Source organism: Lutra lutra, chromosome 12 (genome assembly GCF_902655055.1).
Source record: "Lutra lutra chromosome 12, mLutLut1.2, whole genome shotgun sequence".
Classification (NCBI taxonomy): domain Eukaryota; kingdom Metazoa; phylum Chordata; class Mammalia; order Carnivora; family Mustelidae; genus Lutra; species Lutra lutra.
The window spans coordinates 71,977,756-72,003,782 of record NC_062289.1 but is presented as its reverse complement, the minus strand read 5'-3'; the positions used below and the strand labels follow the sequence as shown (position 1 = coordinate 72,003,782).

At 43.5% G+C, this 26,027-nt stretch overlaps 1 protein-coding gene across 3 annotated transcripts in view; it reads left to right on the top strand.

Moving 5' to 3' along the window:
* OSBP2 (oxysterol binding protein 2) overlaps positions 1–26,027 on the top strand; it is a 160,165-nt gene that overhangs the window by 14,152 nt on the left and 119,986 nt on the right. For all 3 annotated transcript variants that reach the window (XM_047697769.1, XM_047697771.1, XM_047697770.1), the window contains exon 2: positions 18,661–18,869. In XM_047697769.1, the coding sequence (XP_047553725.1) occupies positions 18,661–18,869 (209 nt within the window). The remainder of the gene's footprint in view (positions 1–18,660; positions 18,870–26,027) is intronic.

The following is a 26,027-nucleotide window of genomic DNA, read 5'->3' as shown; positions in this document are numbered from 1 at the left end:
GAATGTATGGTTAGTTGGGAGTGATTCTGCCTTGGGATTTCTCATGAGGGCTGCAGTTCCCTGAAGGCTGGACCAGGGCTAGAGGCTCCACTCTGAACATGGCTCGCTTATGTGCCTGGCAAGGTTGTGCTGGCTGTTGGTGGGAGGCCTCAGTGCCTCTCTCCATGGGCCTCTCCAAAGGGCTGCTTGAACGTCCTCACAACATGGCAGAGAGGGTGGTCCAAGGGAGAGCAAGCAGAAACCACAATGGTTAGTTGGTTGTTTTTGTTTGTTTTGTTTTGCCTTTTTTTTTTACCTTTTCAAATTTTTGACTGTCATTTCCACAATATCTTGTTAGTTGTATAATCAGCCTGTCAATATGGGAGAAAGTCTCCAAACCTCTGTGGCCCCCAATTTTATCATCTATAAACAGCCCTACTTGGCTATTGAAACAAACCATGAGGAGTACCTGGTAAACCCTTTCATAACTGAGAGGGATGTTTTGAATATAAGGATTTGCTAGTCTAAGTGTTTAACTAGTGAAAAGCTTCAGTTTAACCTCTCACTCCTGCTTAACATGTACAGTCAAGGAAAGCAGGGCTGGATTTGCCAGAGGGTAAGGAAGACATGTTTGAGGGCTCTTTTGGGTATAGCCAAGCTGTGGTCTATCCTTCTGGAGTTCAGGAACCTTTTCATAGGGAGACCTGCTGCATGCTGACAGGACCCTTCCCTTGTTCAGTCCAAATGGTGGAGGAGAGACAGAAGGTCTTACACTCTTGTTGGATTCTGTGGGGGCCCAGGAGAGCTACCACCCCATGGAGAAGCCTGGATCTCATCTGTTCTCTTCACTGGTTTGAACCTAGTGCCTGGCCTGTCACATTGACTGAACAAAACAGCGAATGTGACAAGCAGGGGCAGCAGTTGTTTTAAACACAGTCTCTGCTGGGGAAGTCTGTGACTGCCTGTGGTGTGAGGCCTTCAGCTTTGCACGCTGCTGTCATTGTTTTGGTAGGAGTTCAACTGCCATTTCTCTTTCATTTGAAACTTGGTGGGAGTCACTTCTAGCTGAGAATATTCCATCTAATATTAATATCAATGTGCATAAGACCGGAGGCCACAAAAGGAAGTAGAATTCCTGAACAAATGACTTGTCTCCCATCAGATCTGTGAGCTTGCATTGTAATCTGTGCATTTAAATTTGTAATTGGCCTCGGTGTGTTAAAATTCCATCCAAGTGTTTCCTTAATTGACTTCTAATTTGTGGTGTTTCAGTCTTTCGCTTGGCTTGCTAACTGGTTTTCTTTTTTAGAACTTCCTTTGCTTAGTGTAATATTTTTGGGGGGTTTGTTTTAGTGCTGCTGAAATTTTAAGCTAACAGGTCACTTGTAAAAGGAAGAATCTAGGTTGCTGGAACATTCTGTAGATTGTGGCTGCAGCTGCAGATACTGTGTGATGACTTAAAAAAAAAAAACAAATCTGTTCAACTACCTTGAATTGGTCTGTGCCCATGACTGGGTCTTGAAATAGATCCAGTCCTGTGCCCTGCGGACCTGTCATCTTTTATCTCCTCCTGAGACACTCAGTGCACAGCCTCATTCCTGTGCCTGGCTCGCTGGGACTCAAGAGGTTCCCTTCACCATCAAAGTAGTTCAGCACAGGGGTGCCTGGCAGGCTTAGTAGGTAGAGCATGTGACTCCTGACCTCAGGGTCGAGAGTTCAAGCTCCACGTTGGGTGTAGCATTTACTTTAAAATAAATAAATAAAATCTTAAAAAAAAAACGTAGTTCATGGGGTGCCTGAGTGGCTTAGTCACTTGAGAGTCTACTTTTGGCTCAGGTCATGATCCCCAGAGTCCTAGGATCGAGTCCCGTGTTGGGTTCCCTGCTCAGTGGGGAGCCTGCTTCTTCTCCCTCTCCCTCTGCCCCTCCCCCTGGCTTGTGTGATCTCTCTATCTCTCTGTCTCAAATGGATAATAAATAAAATCTTAAAAAAAAAAATCAGTTCAGCACTGCTGTTGGTCATCTCTACACACAGGAAAGAACTTAAAATGCAATGGATTTCAAATGAATTTTATTTTTTATTATGGGAAATTTCAAACATATAAAAGTAGAGATATTGATATAATGAACCCCATGTTCCCCTCACTCAGTGTGAGCAAGTCTTACCTTTGGGTCAGTCTATGGTCTCCTCACCCTCGCTTAATTTGAAGCAAGCCCCAGACATCTTTAACCTAATTTTAATAATTAAGTTTAAAAATAATTTTAATAATAATTAATGTTTATAAATATTTCAGTATGTAGAGATGAAGGTTTTTAAAAAAAGAAACAAAATGGCATTAACATGCCTAAAAGTTTAACACTGATTCTTTAATATTATCAAATATCCAGTCAATATTAAAATTTCCCCATTGATTTAAAATTGTTTTTATAGTTTCTAGAATCAGGATCCAAATAAGGTCCATTTATTGCAATCGTTGATATTTCTCCCCAGGCTTTTTTTTTTTTTAAATAATATTTTGTTTATTTATTTATTTGAGAGAGAGATCACAAGTAGGCAGAGGTAGGCAGAGAGAAGGGGGGAAGCAGGCTCCCCACCGAGCAGAGAGCCCGATGCAGGGTTCGATCCTAGGATCCTGAGATCACGACATGAGCTGAAGGCAGAGGCCCAACCCACTGAGCCACCCAGGTGCCCCTCTCCAGTTTTTTTTTAAGATTTTATTCATTTGTCTCAGAGAGAGAGAGAGAGAGAGAAAGAGAGAGCACAAGTAGAGGGAGAAGCAGGCTTCCCACTGAGCAAGGACCCCAGTGTAGGACTTGATCCCAGGACCCTGGGATCATGACCTAAGCTAAAGGCAGATGCTTAACCCACTGAGCCACCCAGGAGTCCCCTCCCCAGATTTTTTAGATAAACTTTTTATTTTGAAATAATTTCAAACCTAGAGGAAAATTTCAAGAATAGTGCAGATAGCTCCTATGTACCCATCTCTCATATCAGCAAATTGTTACTATGCTCCATTTACCTTATCATTCTCTCTGTTATATTTATCCATAGTATTTCTTAAGATTTTAAAAGTTTCAGACATGATGCCTATTACCACTTAATACTTCAGTGTGTGTTCCTTAAAACAAGGGCATTCTCCTATATCCACAGTGTAAACATTGATACGATGCTGTCATCTAATCCATAGACCCCATCCAGATTTTGTCAGTTGTCTCAGTGATGTCCTTTAGAGGTACAAGAACCAATCCAGGGTCACTGATTACATTTGATTATCTTGTCACTTGAGTTTCAGTTTGGAGCAGTCCTTCCATTTCTTCTTGTTTTTCATGATCTGGACATTTTTGGTAAATACATACCAGTTACTTTGTTGAATGTGCCTCAGTTTGGGATTACCTAGTGTTCCCTTATGTCTAGATTCAGGACCCGTGCTTGTGGCACGTTGCACTGCTGTATCCTTCATAGTGCATCATATCAGGAGGCACGTGACATTGATTTGTCCTGCTACTAGTGATGTAACTCTCATCATTTCATTAAGATGGTGTTTGCCGGGGCGCCTGGGTGGCTCAGTGGGTTAAGCCGCTGCCTTCGGCTCAGGTCATGATCTCGGGGTCCTGGGATCGAGTCCTGCATCGGGCTCTTTGCTCAGCAGGGAGCCTGCTTCGCTTCCCTTCCTCTCTCTCTGCCTGCCTCTCTGCCTACTTGTGATCTCTCTCTGTCAAATAAATAAATAAAATCTTTAAAAAAAATAAATTAAAAAAAGATGGTGTTTGCCGACTTTCTCCACTATAAAGTTAACTTATAACTATTAATTAATAAGTAATTGACCAGAACCAACTAATTAATAAGTAATTAATCAGAATCAATAATTTATTGGAATCATAAGCAATTAATTAGAATCAGTAAGTAATTGATTAGAATCTAATTATAATCTAGTTACTTAGAATAATTAATTAGGATAAAACTAGAATATAATATAATCATTAATTAATGTGTAATTAATTAGAATTAAATTAAAATGTAGTTTTATGTGGAGATACTTTGAGACTAGGCAAAATACAGTTTTTGAACAAATCCCACTGGTTTTTAGTACATTTGTTTTTCTTGGCTGAATCAAATAAGTTATTTCTTTGATGGCTGCCAGTTGGTGGTTTTTCTTATAACACTATTCTTTGCACGTTTATTAGAATGCATTGTACTATAAGGAGCAGCTTTTTACTTACTTACCTGTTCATCTATTCATATCAGTATGACATCATGGATTTTTGTCTTATCCAGTGGGTTATTATAATTAACTCTCATTTATATTGATACTCAAATTTTCCCAGCTTTGGGTAGGAGGAATCTTTTTTTTTAGATTTAATTAATTAATTAATTAATTTGATGGAGAGAGAGATAGAGAGAGCACAAGGAGGCAGAGCGGCAGGCAGAAGGAGACGGAGAAGCAGGCTCTGCGCTGAGCACGGAGCCCAATGCAGGGCTTGATCCCAGGACCCTGGGATCATGACCTGAGCCTAAGGCAGCCACTTAACCAACTGAGCCACAAAGGTGCCCCAGGAGGAATCTTTTAAAACTGCCTCCTGTGTCCCTTTGATGTTACCCATTACTCTAAACATTTCCTTACTTTAGAAACAACAACATGTTCCCGGTTTATCTTGTAGTCGAATGTGCATTTCTCAGATTAATCCCAGTCCCTTTTATTAGAAAATTTAGAAGCCAAATTCTGTATGCTGGGTGTGCTCATTGCCGTTGGGACATCATTGCTTCTAGGCTCTCTCTGTGGATAGAGACAGTTCCTTCTCACCTTCCCCTTCCATATTTCCAACTTCAGACTCTGACAATAAGAGCTCTGGCTCCCCCTATCCTCAATATATTTACATATTTGCTCAGTTTCCTGTATGAAACTACTCTCTCAGCCATGCTGACCAAATCCTGTCTGTTCCTCCACACCCAGTCATACTTGCTGAATTTTCTTTAATGATTTTATTTATTTATTTGTGGAAAAGAGAGAGAGGAAGAGAGTGAGAGCGAGCGCACAGCAGGGAATTGATGGGCAGAGGGAAAAGTAGGCTCCCAACTGAGCAAGGAGTCCTTTGTGGGACTTGATCCCAGGACCCATGCATCCCAACTCAGTGAATTTTCTTGACCTTAGTGTTGCTAATCTTGCCGGTGATACCAGCCAAACCTCTCTGCCTCAGAGCTCAGCTCTCCTGATGTTGCTGGTTGTGCTGTCTGAATCCCCATGGCTGAGAACAGCCTGGGAAAGGGGAAGGAGCCCCCAGTCACTTTTGATTTATAGGTTCTCCTTCTCTCTTTTTTCTCTTTGTAATTAATTGACTGAAGAAACTAGGTCAGGGGCACCTGGGTGGCTCAGTGGGTTAAGCATCTTTCTTTGCCTCAGTCATGATCCCAGGGTCCTGGGATTGAGTTCTGCATTAGGCTCCTTGCTCAGCAGGGAGCCTGCTTCTCCCTCTGCCTGCCACTCCCCCTGCTTGTGCTCTCTCTCTCTGACAAATAAATAAATAAAATCTTAAAGAAAAAAAAAAAAAGGAAACTAGGTCATTTGTTCTGTAGTTTGCCCCAGACATGATTTTGCTGATTGCATCTCCGTAATGTTGCTTATGATACTCTTCTGTCTCCTTCATTTCCTGTAAACTGATAGTTAGGGATTCAGAGTAAGAGTCAATTATATTGGCAGAATGATTCACAGGTGTATTGAAAGGGCACACATGTTGTCTGGTTCTCTCTCTCTCTCACACACACACACACACACACACACACACCAGCAGCCATTGTGGACAATTTCCTAGACCCATTGGTTCAGTACAGGTTGCAAAATGATGATATTCTATCATTCCTTTTGTAGTTATTAGTAGAAATAATTCTATAAAGAGAAACTTCTCCTCATCCAACCATTTGCTTACCCAATAGTTTTCCTAATATGGAAATGGTAGGAAAAATATTCCATGCTTTCCTTTATTCACCAGTTACCAGACAAATGAGTTGAACTTCTAGCATCTCTCCAGGGTTAGTAATGACTTAATTTTTGGTATCATTATGCACTTCTTGACTTGATGCCTTTCAATGTATTGCAGTTGTTATTCTTCTTCTAAATTTTGTGATATGATTCAGATACTGTGGAAGTCATCCACTTAAAGTATACAGCTTTTTAATGTATTCGCGGGTATGTGTAACCATCACGGTCAATTTTAGAACATTTGCATGACCTCCAAAAGAAACCCCATACCCTTTAGCTATCACTACTCTGCCATCCTTACCCCCAAATCTTCCCCCAGCCCTAAGTGACCACTCATATACCCTCTGCCTCTATATATTTCCCTATCATGGACTTTCACATGGATGAAATCATACAATGTGTGGAATTTTGTGACTGGCTTCTTTCACTTAACATAGTGTTCAAGGTTCATCCAAGTTGTAGCATAGACCAGTACTTTGTTCCTTTTTATGGCTAAATAATATTCCATTGCATGAATATGATTCTACTATATAATACACATTTTTGTTGTAGTTATTCATTCATCTACTGATGGATATCTGGGCTATTTCTACCTGTTATGTGTAATGCTGTTGTAAAAGTTTGTGTACAAGTTTTTGTGTGGACATATGTTTTCATTTCTCTTGCTATATATCTGGGAGTGTAGTTGCTGGGTCATATGGTAACTATTTAATTCTACAGTGTTTTTGAGTGTATCTCTTTGGTTAACTTTTTTAGTGGTCTCTCCATATATTACATTATGTATACATGACTTATCATATCTGCTGGTGTCATTTAACCAGTTTCAATGAAGTATAGAACCTTTACTTCCCCGGAAGTTCCTTTACCTGCCCCCATTTATAGTATGATATAGTCTTAAATTTCCCTCTGTATACATGTAGAACCATATCTAAATTTTCACTTCAGCCATCAAACATAATTCAGAAAACCCAAGTGAAGAAACATCTATTGTCTTAACCCATATTTTCCTTTATCATGTTCTTTCTCCTTCCTGATGTTCTAAGATTCTTTCTTTTTATCATTTCCTTTCTTTTTAGAGAAACTTTCTTTCACCATTCTTTTAGAGTAGGTCTTCTGGTGACAAATTCTCTTTGTTTTCCTTCATTTCAGAATGTCCTTAACATTTCCATCATTCCTAGGGGATATTTGCACCAGATTCTGGGTTGACGATTCTTTGCTTTCAGCCCTCGAAAAATGTTGTACCACCTTATATATAAAACTTCATTCAAACTTGACATTTAAAAGAGCAGGAGTTGGGGGATTCTTTCATGGCAGTGCAGAGCCAAGGAGCATCACCACCCTGTGCCCAGGCAGCAATGTCCTCTCCAGAACACGACTTTGGGTCACGGATCTGGCCGCCCAGCCTGCCTTATTCTCTCCCCGCTCTGTGAGCTCTGTCCTCCTGCCTTTCCACGAATCCTATGAGCTCCTGAAGATCCTTCCAGTAAATACCTCCTTTTTTGGTTAAAGTGTCAGGAGCTGGGTTTCTGTTGTTCTTGACTAAGAACTTGCCAGCACAGGTGGACAGCAGTCACAGAAGGAATATCAGAGGGCAGAGAGGATCATGAAGAAAAGTCGTACAAGAGACACAGGCAGGAGAAACAAGAGATTTCTATTCAGGAGGAGCTGGTAAGTCTTATCCAAGAACAAAGACTTTTCCCTGCAGAAAATGAAGAGTGGTCGAAGGGGTTTCATGCAGCATATTGACAGATTCAGAATGGAGTTTTAGAAAAAGAGAGAGAGAGAAAGAGGCCAGTTCTGTGTCTCGCGGAACTTTCATTCTCACTTACAAGTGCCAAATAGAAGCAATGACCAGATAAAGCATTTTCTGGAGGGAGACACCAGGATTCCCTAAGGAAAGAACCCTGTGCTGGTGGCAGAGAAACCCAGCTCCAGCCTGGCTTTATTGTTTACCAATCTTATGGACAGAAGTGCACAATTTACCTTTTCCTGGCCTCCTCCACTTTCTTGGCTGCAAAATGAGGCTGATTCCCTCCTGCAGGTGCCTGCTGTTTGCAATATACTGAATATTTGCTGAACAAATAAATCAATGTCTGCTTTGCCCACTTTTCTTGGTTCTTGGGAGGACTAAAGAAATCATGTTTGTGACAGTCTCCCATGGAGAATGAAGCACTGTCTGGGTGTAAGTTGTATGGGTAAGTGTGCTGGCCTTTGTCAATTACTGTGTGTCATCCTCCATTTGCGTAAACTCGGAGTGACGTGAATTTCAGTAACTGGAAAATGGCTCCCAAGTCTCCACTTTTATTTAAAAAATTACATTAGAGGGACTCCTGGGTGGCTCAGTGGGTTAAGCCGCTGCCTTCGGCTCAGGTCATGATCCCAGCGTCCTGGGATCGAGTCCCACATCGGGCTCCTTGTTCTGTGGGGAGCCTGCTTCTCCCTCTGCCTCTGCCTGGACTCTGTCTGCCTGTGCTCGCTCGCTCTCTCTCTCTCTGACAAATAAATAAATAAAATCTTTAAAAAAAAATAAATAAAAAATTACATTAGAAATGTCCTTCCCGTAGAATGTGTAGCAGCATTTATTTAACATTTCTCAAGGGAAGCTTTAAATGGAAAAGAGGCCAGAAGCAAAGCGGAACGATGTCAGGTCTCATGGTGACAGTGTCATCTGCCCAGGAGATGTTTCTGTTTGGCCATTTCTGACAGCTGCTATATGGAGCATTTTCTGGATGGTGCTATTTAACCATCTTTGGTCCATGCACCCCTGGGGGTAAGAGGCAGGTCTGCAGGTGGGTGGGTGGGCCTGGCTCTAGTGGCCTGGTCCCCTTTGGGACCTGCTGTGAGCTGCCTACAGAGCCAAGCCTCTCGGCCTCTGCATCTGGAACAGGGAGGTAACATTCCTGCCTTTCCCACCACATCTCAAGTGGCTCATCCATGTGCGACACTCCTAAGGCAGCCCTCAGCCGAATGAATCAGCTGAACTTTGTTACTTAGACCTGGAAGGCTCCTAACTGCATCCCTGTGGCCTGAGAGGCAGAAGATCTGAAATATACTGTTTCTCCTGCCTGTTTCTCTTGTATGACCTTCTTCACTGTCTGCCCTCTGATGTCCCTTCTTTGGCCTCCATCCACCTGTGCTAGTGGGTTCTTAGTCAAGAACAACAGAACCCCAGCTCTGCATATCTTAAGCAAAAAAAAGAGGTAATTTTAATTAAGTTTGATGCGCACAGACAAGTGGCAAATAAGTGTACAGCTCAGAGAATGTTCCCCAAATGAACACAGTGACAAGCCGTTTGCTCCTGCTGAAGAAATAAAACAGGACCAGCGCCCCCCCTCCCCCACCAAAAGCCTCCCCACTGTGTCCCCTCCAGTCATCGCTCCGCAAGGGGACCTGCTACCTTGACTCCTTGCCCCAGTGCTTAGTTTTGCCTGTTACTGTGCTTTGTCTAAGTAGACTCACACAACATGTTTTCTTTGTGTCCGGCTTCTTCTACTCAGCATTGTATGTGAGAGGTGTTTCCAGGTTGTTTGTGTAGTTGTCACGCATTTATTCGGGCTGTGTAATACTCCACCGTTTGGATGAGCCGCCGCACGGATAAACCAGATCACCATTGTTTATCCATTCTGGCGTGGATGGACACTCCTGGTGGTGCAGTTTGGGGCTTTTAGGAAGAGTACTGCAGACATTCCAGTATGTGTCTTTTGATAAACCGCACATATACATACATCCCTAACAGGGAAGCCTAGAGGAGTGGAACGGCGGTATCGTACGTTTACTGATCACTGGTTTACTGCTGAATCACATGTATGCTTACTGTTGACTTCAGTGAGGTTGAGCACGTTTTCATACGTTCTTTAGCCATTTGGAGACCCTTTTTTTTTGGAAGTATCTGCTCACATCTTTTGCCTATTTCTAACTGGGTTGTTGGCTATACATTTTGCATCTCTAGATCCAGATTTTAAAAACTTTGCAAAACAAACCAGAACAAAACCAAAAAAGAGCCCTCTGCAAATGCATGGGATTGGCCTGTGCGCACCTCGGTAGCCACAGATCCCAAAGAGCACACGTCAAAGCTTGTTTTGCGGTCACGGGTATTCATTCTGAGATGATGTAGGCTCTGGGAAGGTGCCTTGGCCAGGACTCAGCTGCGCATACCAGAAATGCCCCTGGCTAGGGTTAGCTGAAAGGCTGTGCTGTCTGGGGTGAGGTAGCTTCCTAGTCCCTGGGAGGGCTAGCAGAACAGCTGTGAGCTGAAGGTCATGAGCATCTCGGGTCCCCAGACTCTCACTAGCTCACCTGGGAGGCGGCTGATGCTGCTATAGGGAGCCACGGAATCAGGAAGCTGATGGCGATGAAAGCCGCTCCCCTGTCACAGCTCCTGCCACCCCAGGGGATCACTTTTCTTCTGCTCATTTCCCTCCTAACCTGCTTCCACATTTAAGTCTTATGTTAATGCGTGTCCTTGGTGGAACCTGAATCCTGGAATCTCTGCTGAAGACCATGCTGGGTGCTCCAGCCCCACTGGAATAGGACAAAGAGAGAGCTCTGAGCTGTGATGGGTAGTTCTGGGGCAGAGCTGCTCTAGAAACAAGAGGAGCCATATGGGCTCCTGAATGTTCTAGGTGGGGCCTGTATGGAAGGCTGAAATCCAGCCCCAAGGTAGATGCGTAGAAAGAAACCAGCTCAGCTGCATGGAAGCTTCTAAAAGGCCATTCCTGCGCTCATCTGTTCAAACATCATGTTAGTGTCCTAGGAATTTTGTAAGAAAACCCCACCAGCTGGGTGGCTTCAAACAGTAGAAATTAATTTTCTCACAGTTCTGGAGGCTGGAAGTCCAAAAAGAAGGGCTTAACAGGGCCATGCTCTCTCTGAATCTTCTAGGGGAGGTGTGGTTCCAGTCCTGGCTCACTTCTGATGTTTGCCAGGGACCCTTGGTGTTCCTTGATTTGTAGATGCATCACGTCCCTCCCTACTGCCCTGTGTCTCTGTGTTTTTCTTCCTCCCCTTAGAAGGACACCAGTCCAGTACTGGATTAGGGCCCGCCCTAAGGACCTCATCTTAACCTGATTATATCTTTAAAGACCATATTTCCAAATAATGTCACATTTGCTGGTAACAGGGATGAGGACTTCAACATATCTTCCTGGGGGACACAGTTTAACTTTTAACACCCCTCATCAAGCCAGGCCATGTATGGACCTTCTCTTCTGGGCTTTCCCAGAGCCACACACCCCCACACCACTGCTCTGGGTTGGTTTAGTTCTCCTTCTAGCCTTTGCCTGGGCAGAGTCCCCCCACCGTTTGAAATTCTGCTCCAGTGTACCTCCTTGATCCCTCTAGGACAGAGAGGGTCCTTCTGTCTCCTGAGCTCCCACCACTGGCAACCTATTCTTCCATTTTGAAGGTTTTTTTTTTTTTTAAGATTTTATTTATTTATTCGACAGAGACACAGGGAGAGAAGGAATACAAGCAGGGGGAGTGGGAGAGGGAGAAGCAGGCTTCCTGCTGAGCAGGGAGGCCGCTGTGGGGCTCGATCCCAGGACTCTGGAATCATGACCTGAGCTGAAGGTAGACCCTTAATGACTGAGCCACCAGGCACCCCTTGAGTTTGTTTTTAAAACAAACTTTTTATTGACAATATACACACAATATACTGCATGTGTGTAACATACATGCAGAAAAGTAGGTAAATTATAAGGCTGCAACTCAATGAATTTTCATAAAGTGAATACTCCATTTTGAATTTATTTTCCTCTGCCTATTAAATAGTAGCTTGCCAGGGCGCCTGGGTGGCTCAGTGGGTTAAAGCCTCTGCCTTCGGCTCAGGTCATGATCCCAGCGTCCTGGGATCGAGCCCCGCATCAGGCTCTCTGCTCTGCTGAGATCCTGCTTCCTCCTCTCTCTGTCTGCCTCCCTGCCTGCTTGTGATCTCTCTCTCTTGTCAAATAAATAAATAAAATCTTTAAAAAAAAATAGTAGCTTACCATTTACAGGCCTGTCTTCCTCACAAGACAGAATGTTCTTTGAGGCCAGAAAATGTGTTTTATTTATCTTTATATTTACCCCCTCTCCAGTTTCTAGCACAATTCCTATATATAGTGACAGATAGGAAGTACTTGCTGAATTTGGATTTGGAAGATTGGAGCGGAATTTGCCAATGAATCAGATTCAGCTTGAGCTAGCATTGAATGAAAGTCACACACAAGGCTAAGTGCTTTGCTCCAGATCAGTATCTTTTGTCTTTCAATGGGTTTGCATTCAAATATGTGGCTTGTCAATTTTTTTTTTTGCCTGTGGACTTTTTTTTTTTTAATAAAGGTCCTCTAGAAAACATAGCCCAAGGCAAGGATTAAAAAGCTGACACTTTAAAAAAAAAAAAAAGGTTGATTTTTTTACCTTAGAGAAAGAGAGAAGGGGGAGAACACGCCTGAGCTTACACATGAGTGGGGGAAGGGGCAGAGGGAGAAGCAGGCTCCCAGCAGGGAGCCAGCCCAATGGGGGGGGGCTCAATCCCAGGACCCCAGGATCACTATTAAAGCCGAAGGCAGATGCTTAACCAACTGAGCCACCCAAGCGCCCCAAGAGAGGACACTTTGTGTGAGAGATGCAATCCCAGGGCAGAGAGGCAGAAACAGGAAGTGGGAGGATGGATGTCACACCATAGTGAGCTGCAGAGAGACACAGCAGGTCTGGCACATGGACTTCTCCGGAAGATATGCAAGGAGAAAACATACCCCCGAGAAGTCTGCAGAAGGAAGAGTGGAGGGGGACTTTATCTGCCCCTTCTGCTTTCACCTCCCATTTCCCAGTGTGGCATTTCACGAAAGACCAGAAGTGAAGGGACGATTGGGCAAAGATGAGGTACCGACTGAGAGAGAGACAGAGAAGGAGGTGGTCGAGGGAATCTGAGAAGGTGCACAAGGTTTGTGTCCAATATGCTCCACACCTTGCGCTACTCAGGTCCACTCGTGCCCTCCCATGGTGTCAGCTCTCCTCCTACGATGTGGGGACCTCCATTCTCCTGAGAGAACGAAGACATCTTTACTCCTTCCCTGGAAGGGGAGGTGCAAGTCCAGCCAGTGACAGCGTCCCTTTCTGGGTGGCCAGCTGGGATTCCCTGGAAGACGGAAGCAGGAAGGCTTCGAGACAAGCCCATTTGCTGCTGCTGAGTCTGTCCTGACAGTATAACTGATATTCGTGATCTTCCTCCTCCTCCACCACCTGTTCTAGAACTCTTCACTCTCTGCTAGCACTTTGGCTGGTCTGTGACGTTTGTCCTGAGGGCTCTGAGTTCCTTGTTGCTTTGCCTGTTCATAACCATTAGGAGACATGGAAATACTGAGAGAGTCCCCAGGGATTCCTTCCAACTTGATTCCAGACATTCCCCTCCCATCCCCATATGTGCCACTAACCTCACTCTCCACAGCAATTAGCATCAGTAACCCCAGCAGTACTGTCACTCCCTTTTTGGTCTGTTGGTCACTGTCCCGAGGAGCAGAAAGTGGCCGGGGAGTAGTGTCAGCTTCCAATTGAATGGAAGCCTTTTTGTGTTGTGTTTTCCCTTTCCCTGGAAGGAGAACCTCTGACCCAGCTGAGCCCAGCTGATGGGGAGCACAAACTCTGCCAGAGGTCATCGTGGGCAATGGTGAGCAGGGCCACTCCCGGACCCACCTTCTATAATCATACAGGATATGGCCCCAGATATCAGTTGTCAGTTCAAGACATACACTTCATCCTGGAGGATAGACCCTCAAACACATAATAGATCTCCTCAGTAGATGCCCCAGCTGAGCCTTCAACAAGCCATTCCATTCTTCTGTCAGGCTGGTGGCTCGTGAGTGACAACAGGGTTTCCCAAGGAGATCAGTGAACTCCAGTCAGTAGTCATTGGTTCACTGCCTTGGTTGAAATGGGTGACTCGGCCTGAGGTTGTGTCATATGAGAATCCAGGCCAGCAAGTGAGGATTCGGTAACTGTGGACTGTAGTGCTGCCGAAGGCAACCCTGTTACCAGAAAACATGTTGATTCCACTAAGGAAAAATATCTCAACCCCCTGCACCCCTGCCAAGGTGAAAGTGATCTAATCTGGTTGGTGGCTTCTTGTGGTTCCCAAGGAGTGGGTCATGCCATGGAGGTTTAGTGTCAGTCCCTCCTACTGGTAGGTTGGACACTCAGCAAGATGAGCCTTGGTGAGGTGGAGGCAAAAAGGTGAAGAAAGACCAGGGGAAGATGCAATGTGATGTGAGACTTTAGTGGGATGGCCCCCACTTCATAGCAAACTGTGGTCACAGAGACTACTCATGTTCTCTGGGCTCATCGACTTCTCCAGAAGGTTTGCAAGGATAAAGTATACTTTGGAAAGGTCCCCCGAGGGGCAAAAATCAGGAGACTTTACCTTCCTGTCTATTTCCCGCTGGCCACTGGTCACTGTTCAGCCTGTGGGGTGCTAACCTCTTCTCGTTAGTGGGGTGCAAAAATCCAGTCTCTTGATAGCCAGTCAGGAAGCCAGATCCCATTCCCTGACACTCAGCATCCCTTCCAAGCCCAGAAATGGAGTGGTGACTCAAGCCAAATGAGGTACCAAGAGTGATAAGAGAAGTGGTTTAGGGACTCTGAGTTGGTGCCTAAGGTTTGTACTCAATATAGGTGGGTTGGGTTAGCCACTAGCCAAAGTGCTAACATCAACTATTAGAGACTTCCAGGTTCTGATAGCTGCTGTCATACTCTCATCTCTGCTGCCGAGGATATTGGCCATGAGAACTGGATGAATATTATTTGGTTGAGAGTCAGTGTGACTTACGTAGAATGATGTTACTTGTAGTTAGCCTCTCTTATAGTTAAGTTTATTGCAGGTGTTCCATAGTTTGTCTCTACTTGTTCTAAATGCTTGAAATGTCCACCAAATGTAAAGTAATGCCACAGGACGATTTCTTTTAAAAACTGGCAGAAGATAAATGATCACGTGCTCTGGATATGGGGTCTGACGTAAATGGCAGGACCTAGGACACGGCCTAGTTTGTCTTGAGGCACTGAAGATGCCCAGGGCTCGATGACAATAGATAGTTTGGGGCTTTTGCACACCTCCAAAGCTCCCCTCCCAGGTCGGGTAGGACAGGAGTTGCCAGTGTAGCTGGCAAACCCAACTTCACAGTGTGCCATGAGTGGGGCTTAACTTTTCTACCATCTGGGCTGCTGGGTGGCCCTAGAAGGTCAACTCTCATAGAAGGGCTTGCCTCAGCCAGAACTCACAGTGGGAGAAACAAAAACTTTTACAGGCAACATGGGTGGGTGCACTACTCCCAGAAAATAGCGTGAATTTTAGGAAATGTCCCTGAATTTTAGACCCTTTGGGACCTACTCTGAAATTGAAATTGAAAATTTCCCAAAGTGAATTTTTAAAAAACGGAGTAACAGGACAAAAAAACAGGCTACTGGTGGAGGATGGATTGACCACAAAACATTTAAAGAAAAAAGAACAGAGTTAAGTTCCAAGACAAGCAAACGTATTGGACCTTGATGGTTTTAATGCACCTTTAATTCCTAAATTCACATGTGTAGAGACAATAATGCAGAAAACTAAAACTGAAGAATTAATCTCCCTAAGTCTTTTAATGAAAATTAACTCTAGTTACAAAGAGTTACGGCTAAATTTCGATGCGGATGCTGGGTGACTGGTGAAGTTTATCTGCTATATTTTCATTTGCTGTAATCTCCTGTTACTTTTTCATGTCTACCTGTTGTTTTGTTTTTCCAGCTTTTGTTTCACAAATTATTGCTCTTTATTGATGTTACACATTTATCTTTGAGAATATTTAGCCTATATATATTCATTTAAAAATATCTTTCTGATAGATCCATTTTTGTGTGAAGTGATTTATCTGCTTAGCATTTGACTTTGTTGTTTTCTTTGTTAGCATTGATTTTCTTCATGGGTTTTGAATTTAGATTTTCAGTTTGTCCTGATTGGGAGATTCTCCCTCCTTCCCTAAGACTTACCTACCACTCTACTCTTCTTTTTCTAGTGATTTTTATTTTATTTTATTTTTTTTTATTAACGTATAATGTATTATTTGCTTCAGGGGTCCAGGTCTGTGAATCATCAGTCTTACACAATTCATGGCTCTCACCATAGCACATACTCTCCCCACTGTCCATCGCCCAGCCACCCTATCCCTCTCTAGTGATTTTTGGAGGGCCTTCACCTCACTCTGTGAGGAACCTAGTCCAGAACCAGACATTATGGGGGTGGTTTAGGGCTTCTGTCCTTCAGTGACCTTGGGAATATCTCCATCACTGAGCCTGAGGGCGAGTGAATTCAAGTTTCAGATACAAGATTTCATATTAGCTATGGTCCTGGGAAGAGTGCGATGGCACCATTAAAAATTTTTATTTTTAATTTTGAAGTCACAGAGTTTCCAGGTGTTAACATGTGGAGATTTGGGGATGTGATGTGCTCAGAACACATGGAAACCCCATAGCCTTTCCCCCACCTTATCCTATGTATCTTGCATCTGTCTGTTCCTGAGTTGTGTACTTTTATAATAAACTGGTGATCTACTACTAACAAGAGGAAAAAGAAAGGAAAAAAAAAAAACCCAGTCTTACAGAAGAGTTGCAAGTACAAAGAGTTCTCATATACTAGTCACCTAGCTTCCCTTAACATTAACATCTTATCTCAGCAAAGTACAATTGTCAAAAGTGGAAAATTAACATTGTATGATACTATCAACTAAACCTCTGACTTACTCATATTTCATAAGTTTTTCTCTAATGTCTTTTTTGAAAATTTTATAATGCAATCCAGAATCCCACATTGCATTCAGTGATTTTCTATTTCTATGATCATATCTGCTTTTATTAAGGAAGATCTGTCCCTTCTTCCCCATTCATCTATCCCTTCAACTATATACTTACCTCAGCATGGACTCAGGGTATTTATTTTGGTCAGTGGGTTGTAATCCAATACAATAGCCACCGGATAACTTCCAGCCCAGCCCTCATACCACACAGTGGCCAAGCTTCCATATCCTTTCTCACTCCAGGTACTTCTTTTCCCCCATTTAGGCCCACTGTTTTAGTTTTGAGATAAAAGTCTAAATCCTTAACACAATCTGCAAGGCTTTACATTCGGTCCCTATAAAATTTACCAGCGTCATCTTTTTTTCATTCACTCTGCTGCTCTCAGTGCTCCAGCCACACGGAACTTTTTCCTGTTCTCTGAAAGCTGTAAACTCCACTTGGTCTCGTGGTGTTTGCCTCTTCGGTTCCCTCTGTCTGGAATATTCACGCCCTTCTCCTTTTTGAGCTGAGCCACAGTGGCATTTTTGGTTAATTACTAGACTGTTTAATACGTGAATAGGTCTAACCTAAAAGTCCTTGAACCCAAAAGGGCAAGCTTCCAATAGGCATGCCCAGTTTTCTAGTTTTGTAAATTAGAAGGGGTCTCCTTCAAGTGGAAGATGTCAGCACCTTTGAGCTGGACCTCTCCTCAGATATAAACTATGTCATCTTCTCTAGGGAACGCAACCAAAGCAGGAGGGAATCGGGAAAGGCGACTGCTATTCACATGAAAGCCGAATGTCTTACTGAGTGTCACTTCATTTGACTTTAGAACTGGTAGAAGAGGGGCGCCTCAATGGGTTAAGCAGTTGACTCTTGATTTTGGCTCAGGACACGATCTCAGAGTTGTGAGATGGAGCCTAGCATCGAGCTCCATGGGCAGCCCCTTTGTTGGGCTCCGTGCTCAGCAGGAAGCCGCCTTGAGATTCTCTTCTCCCTCTCCCCCTGCCCCACCTGCAACTCACTTGTGTATATGCTCTCACTCTCTAAAAATGAATAAGTAAATCTTTAAGAAAATAGGACTGGTAGAAGAATCAAGAAAGTGACAGATGAGGAATGGCCAGGGGGAATGAAGGAGCATCAAAGGGCCACAGAATTACCGAATGAGCTCCTGTTGTTGGCAGTGTTACATGCTGACCAATGGCTCCTCCTTTTCCAACCCTCTCTGTGGAAGGAGATTTGGGACATCATGAGGGTGCTGAATTTCCTTTGAGTGTTTGAAGGGGTGAGTTAAGCAGATCCAGTCATGATGGTTGCTCTCCGTTTTCAGACACTGGTCACAGCTGGAAATGTCCCACACTTTGGTCACCTCAGCTTCCCCTTAATTTGGTACCATTAGCTCTACAATCTTATAACCAAAGAAAGGCTCAGTCCCCATCATGAGGTCACACTGCATTAGGCCAGCCATTGCAGTTCCCAGCTCGCTCCTGTTTCCAACTCACTCCAGCTAGTGGGTGCTTCCAAGTTCATTTCCTGAGGTTCCAGGTCCCTAATCTCATTTTCAGTGGCAGAGTATCCCCTGCTCCAACTCTGTGGTTCTGAGACTACAGGTGGGAGGAGGCTGGAGTGGAGTTAGAGGACTACACTGCCTCGCAAGACACTAGAGGGTCACCCTTCTCCATTTCCTGGTGTCTGCAAGGGCTCAGTGCACCACAGGCGCCCCTGCAGTTGGCCCTGATGCAGGCCTTTCCTCCCTTTGCCATCTCCACCCAGCCAAGCCTCTTCCAGTCAGTCCCATCCAGCTCCGACTCCAGGGTCTCCCCCAGTGCCAAAGGTCTGAGATTCTGAAGATTTGCCCTGAGGCTTTCTTCAGTCTAGAGCTATTTAGTTTGGGAGCCTCACTCCATTCCTTCTCTTGCATCCTACAGAAATCAGGGGGAAATGGCTCACACCTGCCGCGGCACCATCAACCTGTCCACCGCACACTTTGACACGGAGGACTCTTGCGGTATCGTGCTGACCAGTGGGGCAAGGACCTACCACCTCAAGGCCAGCTCGGAGGTGGAGCGGCAGCAGTGGATCACCGCCCTGGAACTGGCCAAGGCCAAGGCTGTCCGCATGATGAGCAGCCACTCAGGTAGTGAGCACTTGGTGAGCGGGTATACACGCAGGGCCCTGGGTCTGGAGAGAAGTGGGCATTAAAAGTGTTTGGGGGTGGTGGTGACCAGGAGACCAGGCCAGTCCAGACCAACCCTGGAAGGCGGAGCTATGCGTTCACCCTTCCCCTTTAGTTCCACGTATCCTCAGCAAGGAGAGGCTCAGGTGGTCAAGGTTGGCTGGCGGTTCTTGGGACAGAAATATTTGTGGTGAGCAGGGCTGTGTGTGTCTTTCTTTGGACAAGTCTGGTTCCTGGACTTGAGCAGACCCTTCAGATGCTATGGTGCATGAGAGCCAGAGGCAGAGCAGGGGTGGGAGTGCAGGATCGTGCACCTGGGTCTGGGGCCAGATTTTTCCCCAGGCCTGTTACAGAGATTGAAAAACCGTTTAGCCAGAGCTGCTGCCTGTGCTTGGGTGGAAGGCCAGCTCAGATATCCGGAGCAAGACATGTAAGTGTTTACTTTCATGTGGTCACTTTCTTCATATGCAGTGTCTTTATCTGATTCACAAGTCAACAGTTGCAAAAGTCCATGCAATAAAGCCTGCCCTTGACCTCCCACCCTGTGATTCCCCCGGGAGGCAACCAGAGCTACCTTGTGTCTTTTACGTATATATTAAAATTGGTACTTATTTTATTTTATTTTTTTAAGATTTTATTTATTTGAGAGAGAGAGAGAATGAGAGAGAGAGAGCATGAGAGCAGGGAGCCCGATGTGGGACTCGATCCTGGGATCCAGGATCATGACCTGAGCCGAAGGCAGTCATTTAACCGAGCCACCCACGTGCCCCAAAATTGGTTCTTATTTTAAACTAAATGCAGTCTTCCACCTTGCTTTCTTTCCATTTAGCAATAGATCTTGGAATTTTTTTCCCCTATCAGCACATAAGAAGCTTCCTCCTCGTTTTTTTTTTTTTTTTAAAGATTTTATTTATTTATAAGACAGAGAGAGATCACAAGTAGGCAGAGAGGCAGGCAGAGAGAGTGGAGGAAGCAGGCTCCACGCCAAGCAGAGAGCCCGATGCGGGACTCGATATCAGGACCCTGGGATCATGACCTGAGCAGAGGCAGAGGCTTAACCCACTGAGCCACCCAGGCGCCCTTCCTCCTCATTTTTAAAATAGTCTAGCCCTTGGTTACATGGATGTATCATAGTTTACTGAATCCAAAGCCTGTTGTTGAACACTTAAGTTGTTTATCTTGTTATGACACACTGTGCTGCAGTGAGTAACCTTGCATTTCCATTTCACATTTGCAGAAGTATAAATGAAGTATCCGTTCCAGGGGGTGGGGTTGCCGGGCCAACACGAGTGTGTCTTTGTAATTCTGAGAGATTGTCAAGCTGCCTTCCATAGGGGTTGTGCTATCAGATCCCTTTGGAGCAGGTGCGGGAACTTCTGCTTTCCACAGCCTTGTCCACCGAGAGTGATAGCACATGTTTCAGATGAGTGAAAACTAGGTCTACACACACAACGAGGAGAGATTGGGAAGCTGTGACTCTTCCAAGTTAATGCAAAATGGTGTGTGTTTCCTTAGATGTGTATGGGCTTCTTTTAGGGAGGCAGGGCTCCAGGTGAGAACGAGTCACAGCCTCTGTTCTATCACACAGGCTGGTTAGGGAGACAGTGAGTCATGGGGAAGGAGCTCTAGCATAAAGCAGGGTGAGAGGGGCTGTGATATCAGTCACCATGCCCCATCCCTAGGCTTGTTGTGGTGGGGTCTCTCCCAGTACTAGCTTCCCAGTGCACATGGAAGGTCATTGAACATGTCTGATCTTCTCTTTTGGTCTCACACATTTGGAGCATGGATTCCACCCTCCATCCCCCAGGCCCCTGGTGACTGTTCCTTGAGGTCAGCATTCATGTGACTCTGGTGTGTCAACAATGATGCTGAGCTTGGCAAGGGGTCCCCCAGGTACCACGCCATTTCCCAGTGAAGGAGGATGTTGGGGCCATCTTAGGCAAAGGCTATGCTGAGACCCCAAGTAGCACTCATGCTTTCTGTTCGGAGGTCTTTGGAAAGCCACTGTGGTGACTGCTTGTTAACTCAGCTGGGAGTGCTAGAAATTGCTAAGCCTGGACTTCTTCTAGGAGAGGTTGGGATCCCAGAGGGAGTTACCTCAGGCTCACCTTCCTTAATTTCATAGCCCTTGGCATAGTCAGGGGCTGGCAACACAGTATATGTCTTTTGTTCCCCAGGGGTTAGCCTCCCAGCTAAGGACAAAGCACAAATATTCAGGTACAGTTTAAGATAGCACTTGCTATATGTTGATGAGAAATGGTAGGATTCCTCTCCTTTGGGTATTTTGAAACATAAATGATCTAATGTATGTGAAGGAGAAGTCTTCAGGAAGGTACCGTGCTTTTTATAGAAAGGTTGATTATTTCCTAAAAAATAAGTCTTGTGGTAGCATTCTCTGCAAGGCAACACCCTTCTCCCACCATTCTCAGGCTGATGTTGGAGAGTTGTGATTTTCACATGGAGTCAGTTTCAGGTAATCCTGAAGGAGGGAAGGCAGTCTGGTGTGGTTCTCCTTGACTCTGGCTGGTCGTGACCAAGCTAGGTCAAGGGCACTCCAGGTAGATTCCCTGCAGGTCATCCCAGGACCCATCTATTCCTTTTAGACTGTGGATCATCTCTCATCTAGCAGGAAGCCTACTTCCTGCCTCTACTTGCTTGAAAACATCTGCTACTCTCTAACTTTTCTGCCATCCCCGAGTCCAGGCACTATCCCTTCTCACCTGGAGGTGGGCAGCAATCTCTTCCTCTCCAGTCAGTTCTCCAAACCGCAGGCAGAATGACAAATTAAAAAATAGGAATTTAATCATATAACTGCACTGCTTACAACTCTTGGATGCTACAAACCAACTAGACTTAACAGACATGCACAGAACACTCACTCAACAAAGCAGAAGACATACGTTCTTCTCAAGTGCATGCAAAAAATTCTCCACAATACACTAAATGTCAGGCCACAGAACAAGTCTCAATAGATTTAAGAAGATTGAAATCATAGAAGTGTCTTTTCAAACTATAGTGAAATGAAGCTAGAGATCAATTACAGAAGAAACACGAGAAAATTCACAAATATGTAGAAATTAAACAAAACTCTCTTGAACAACATGATTCAAAGATGAAATCACAAGGGAAATTAGAAAACACGTAGAGATGAATGAAAATGAAAACACAACATACCAAAATTTTAGGGGATACAGCAAAAGCAGTGCTCAGAGGGAAATTTATAGCTATCAAATATACATTTTAGTGTATGTGCTGCTGAAGTGAGCACTCAAATACACATTTTAAAAAGACAGAAAATCTCAAATCAATAACCAAACCTTCCATCTAAAGTAACTGGATTAAGAACAAACTAAGCCAAAGCTAGGAGAAGGGAGGAAATAAATATCAGAGTTGAGATAAATGAAATAGAGAACAGAAAAACAGTAGAGAAAAATCAGTGAAACCGAAAGTTGTTTTTTAAAATTTTTTATTAACATGTAATGTATTATTAGCCCCAGGGGTGCAGGTCTGTGAATTGCCAATTTTACACATTTCACAGCACTCACCATAGCACATATGCTCTCCAAAGTCCATAACCCAACCACCCTCTCCCTCCCTCCTTCCCCCAGCAACCCTCAGTTTGTTTTGTGAGATTAAGAGTCTCTTATGGTGTGTTTCCCTCCTGATCCCATCTTGTTTCATTTTTTCCTTCCCTAACCCCCGCAACCCCCACATTGCCTCTCAAATTCTTCATATCAGGGAGATCATATGATAATTGTCTTTCTCTGATTGACTTATTTCACTCAGCATAATACCCTGTAGTTCTATCCACGTTGCTGCAAATGCAAGATTTCATTTCTTTTGATGGCTGCATAGTATTCCATTGTATGTATATATCACATCTTCTTTATCCGTTCATCTGTTGATGGACATCTAGGTTCTTTCCATAGTTTGGCTATTGTGGACATTGCTGCTATAAACATTCGGGTGCACATGCCCCTTCAAATCACTGCATTTGTGTCTTTACACACAAGGGTAAATACCCAGTAGTGTGATTGCTGGGTCGTAGGGTAGCTCTATTTTCAACTTTTTGAGGAACCCCCATGCTCTTTTCCAGAGTGGCTGCACCAGCTTGCTTTCCCACCAATAGTTTAGGAGGGTTCTCCCGAAAGTTGGTTTTTGAAACAATCATCAAAATTTGCATACCTTTCACTAGACTGATTAGGAAAAAAAGAGAAAAAACTCAAATTACTAAAATCAGAAATGAAAATGAGGACATTTTCATTATAAGGACATACTGACCTCACAGAAAGAGAAGGATTACAAAACAATACTATGAGCAATTGTATGCCAACAAATTAGACAAAGTAGATGAAATGGACAAATTCTTAAAAACACACAGGTTACCAAAACCAACTAAAGAAGAAATAGAAAATAGTAAGTAAAGAGATTGAATCAGTCCTCAAAAATTTCCCAACAAAGAAAAGTCCAGGACCAGATGGTTTCACTGGTGAATTCTACTAAACATTTAAAGAAGAATTAATACCAATACTTCTCAAACTTCCAAAAAATGAAGAGGAGGGAAACACTTTCTAACTTACTCTATGAGCCTGGCCCTATACCAAAGCCAAGCAAAGACATCACAAGAGAAGAAAACGATAAACCATTACCCCTTATGAATAGTAGATGTAAAACTCCTCAACACAATATGAGCAAACCAAATCCAACAGTATATCAAAAGGATTATACACCATGTCCAAGTGGGATTTATTCCAGGAATGCAAGGGCAGTTCAATGTAAGAAACCAATCAGTACAATACATTACATTGACTGAAGGAAAAAAACCCTCACATGATCATCTCAACTGTTGCAGAAAAAGGATTTGACAAAATCCAACACCCTTTCATGATAAAAACATCAGCAAAGTCAGACTAGGAGGTAACTTCCTGAACATGATAAAGGGCATTTATGAAAAACCCACAACTAACATCATATTCAATGGTAAAAAACTGAATGTTTTCCCCTAAGATCAGGAACAAGACAAGGATAACTATTTTCACCATGGCTCTTCTCCATTGTACTAGAAGTTCTAGATAAGAAAAGGAAATAAAAAGAAAAATTGAAAAGGAAGCAGTAAAACTTCCTATTAGCAGATGACACAGTCCTATGTATAGAAAATCCCCAAGAATACACACACACACACACACACACACACACACACACACACACACAACTAATAAAGCTAATACACAAATTCAGCAAAGCTGTAGGGCACCAGATCAACAAACTTACAGATCATAAAATACTGAGGAATAAATTTAACCAAAAAGATGAGATATTCACTGAAAACTAAATAAAAAAAATTGAAGAAGAAATTAAAGAAGACCTAAATAAATGGAATGACATGTTCATGAATTGGAAGACTTAATATTATTAAGATGGCAGTACTGCCCAAAGCAATGTATAGATTCAGTAAAATCCATATCAAAATTCCAACGGCCTTTTTTCTTGAAAGTAGAAAAAACCATCCCAGAGAACCTAAAATAGCCAAAACAATCTTGAAAAAGAAGACAAAGTTAGAGAACTCTTTCCAATTCAAAACTTAACTATAAAGCTACAACAATCAAAAGGGGCACCTGGGTGGCACAGTCAGTTAAGCGTCCAACTCTTGGTTTTGGCTCCGGTGGTCATCTCAGTGTCACAAGATCTCAGAATTGTGAGATTGAGCCCCACATCAGGCTCCACACTCAGCACAGAGTCTGCTTGAGTTTCTCTCTCCCTTTCCCTCTGCCCCCTCCCTCAGCATGCTCTCTCTCTAAAAAAAAAAAATCTTTAAGGAAAAAACTACAACAGTCAAAACAGTGTGGTACTGACCTAAGGATAGACTTGAAGATCAATGAAATAAAATTGAGAGTCTAGAAATATGGGCAATGGATTTTCAACAAGGGTACCAATGTCATTCAATAGGGAAAGGATAGTCTCTTCCACAAAAGATGCGGAGAAGACTGGGTGTCCACATGTAAAATAATGAATTTGGACCTCTACCTGACACCATATACAAAAACTTACTCAAATGCATCAAAGAGGGGCACCTGGGTGGCTCAGTGGGTTAAGCCTCTGCCTTCGGCTCAGGTCATGATCCTGGGGTCCTGGGATCGAGCCCCGCATCAGGCTCTCTGCTCAGCAGAGAGATAAATGAGATAAATGAAATAGAGAATAGAAAAACAAGCTCTCTGCTTTCTGCTCAGCAGAGAGCCTGCTTCCTCCCCTCTCTCTGCCTGCCTCTCTGCCTGCTTGTGATCTCTCAGTCAAATAAATAAAATATTTTTTTAAAAGTCAAATGCATTAAAGACCTAAATGTAAGAGTTAAAACCATAATGCTCTAAGAAAAAAAAAAGAAGTAAAAATTGATGACCTTGAGTTTGGCAATGGAGTTTTAGATATGACACCAAAAGCACAAGCAGCCAAAGACAAAAAATACATGAATTAGACTTTATCAAAATTTTAAACTTTTGCACATCTAAGGACGCTTACCAAGAAAGAGAAAAGACAATCCACAGAATGGGAGAGAATATTTGCAAGACAAGTTTTAGATGAGTCTAGAATCCAGGAAATAAATGGATAGAGTATTTGAATAGGTATTTCTTCAAATAAGATATCTGAATGGCTAATAAACATGTGAAAAGATAATCAGCATTGTTAGTCACTAAGAAAATGACAGAACCACAAGACACCACTTCATACCCATTAGGATGGCGACTATCAAAACAAAAATGAAGATATGACAACAAAAGAAAGTAAGTGTTGATAGGGATGTGGAAGATTAGAATCCGCAAACATTGCCAGTAGGAAGGTAAAATGGTGCAGCTGCTGTGGAAAATGTTTTAGGGCTTTCTCACTAAGTTAAACATATAATCACTCATAGGACCCTAGCAAACCCACTCTGGGGTATACACCCCAAAGAATTGAAAGCAGGTGTTCAAACAAAAACTTGTACAGGAATGTTCATAGCATCCATTATCCACAGGAGCCAAAAGGTGAACCCAGCCCTAATGTCCACCATGAGATGAATGGATGAACGGATGTGGTACAGCCACACAGTGGAATATTACTGAGCAACAAAAAGGAATGAAGTACTGA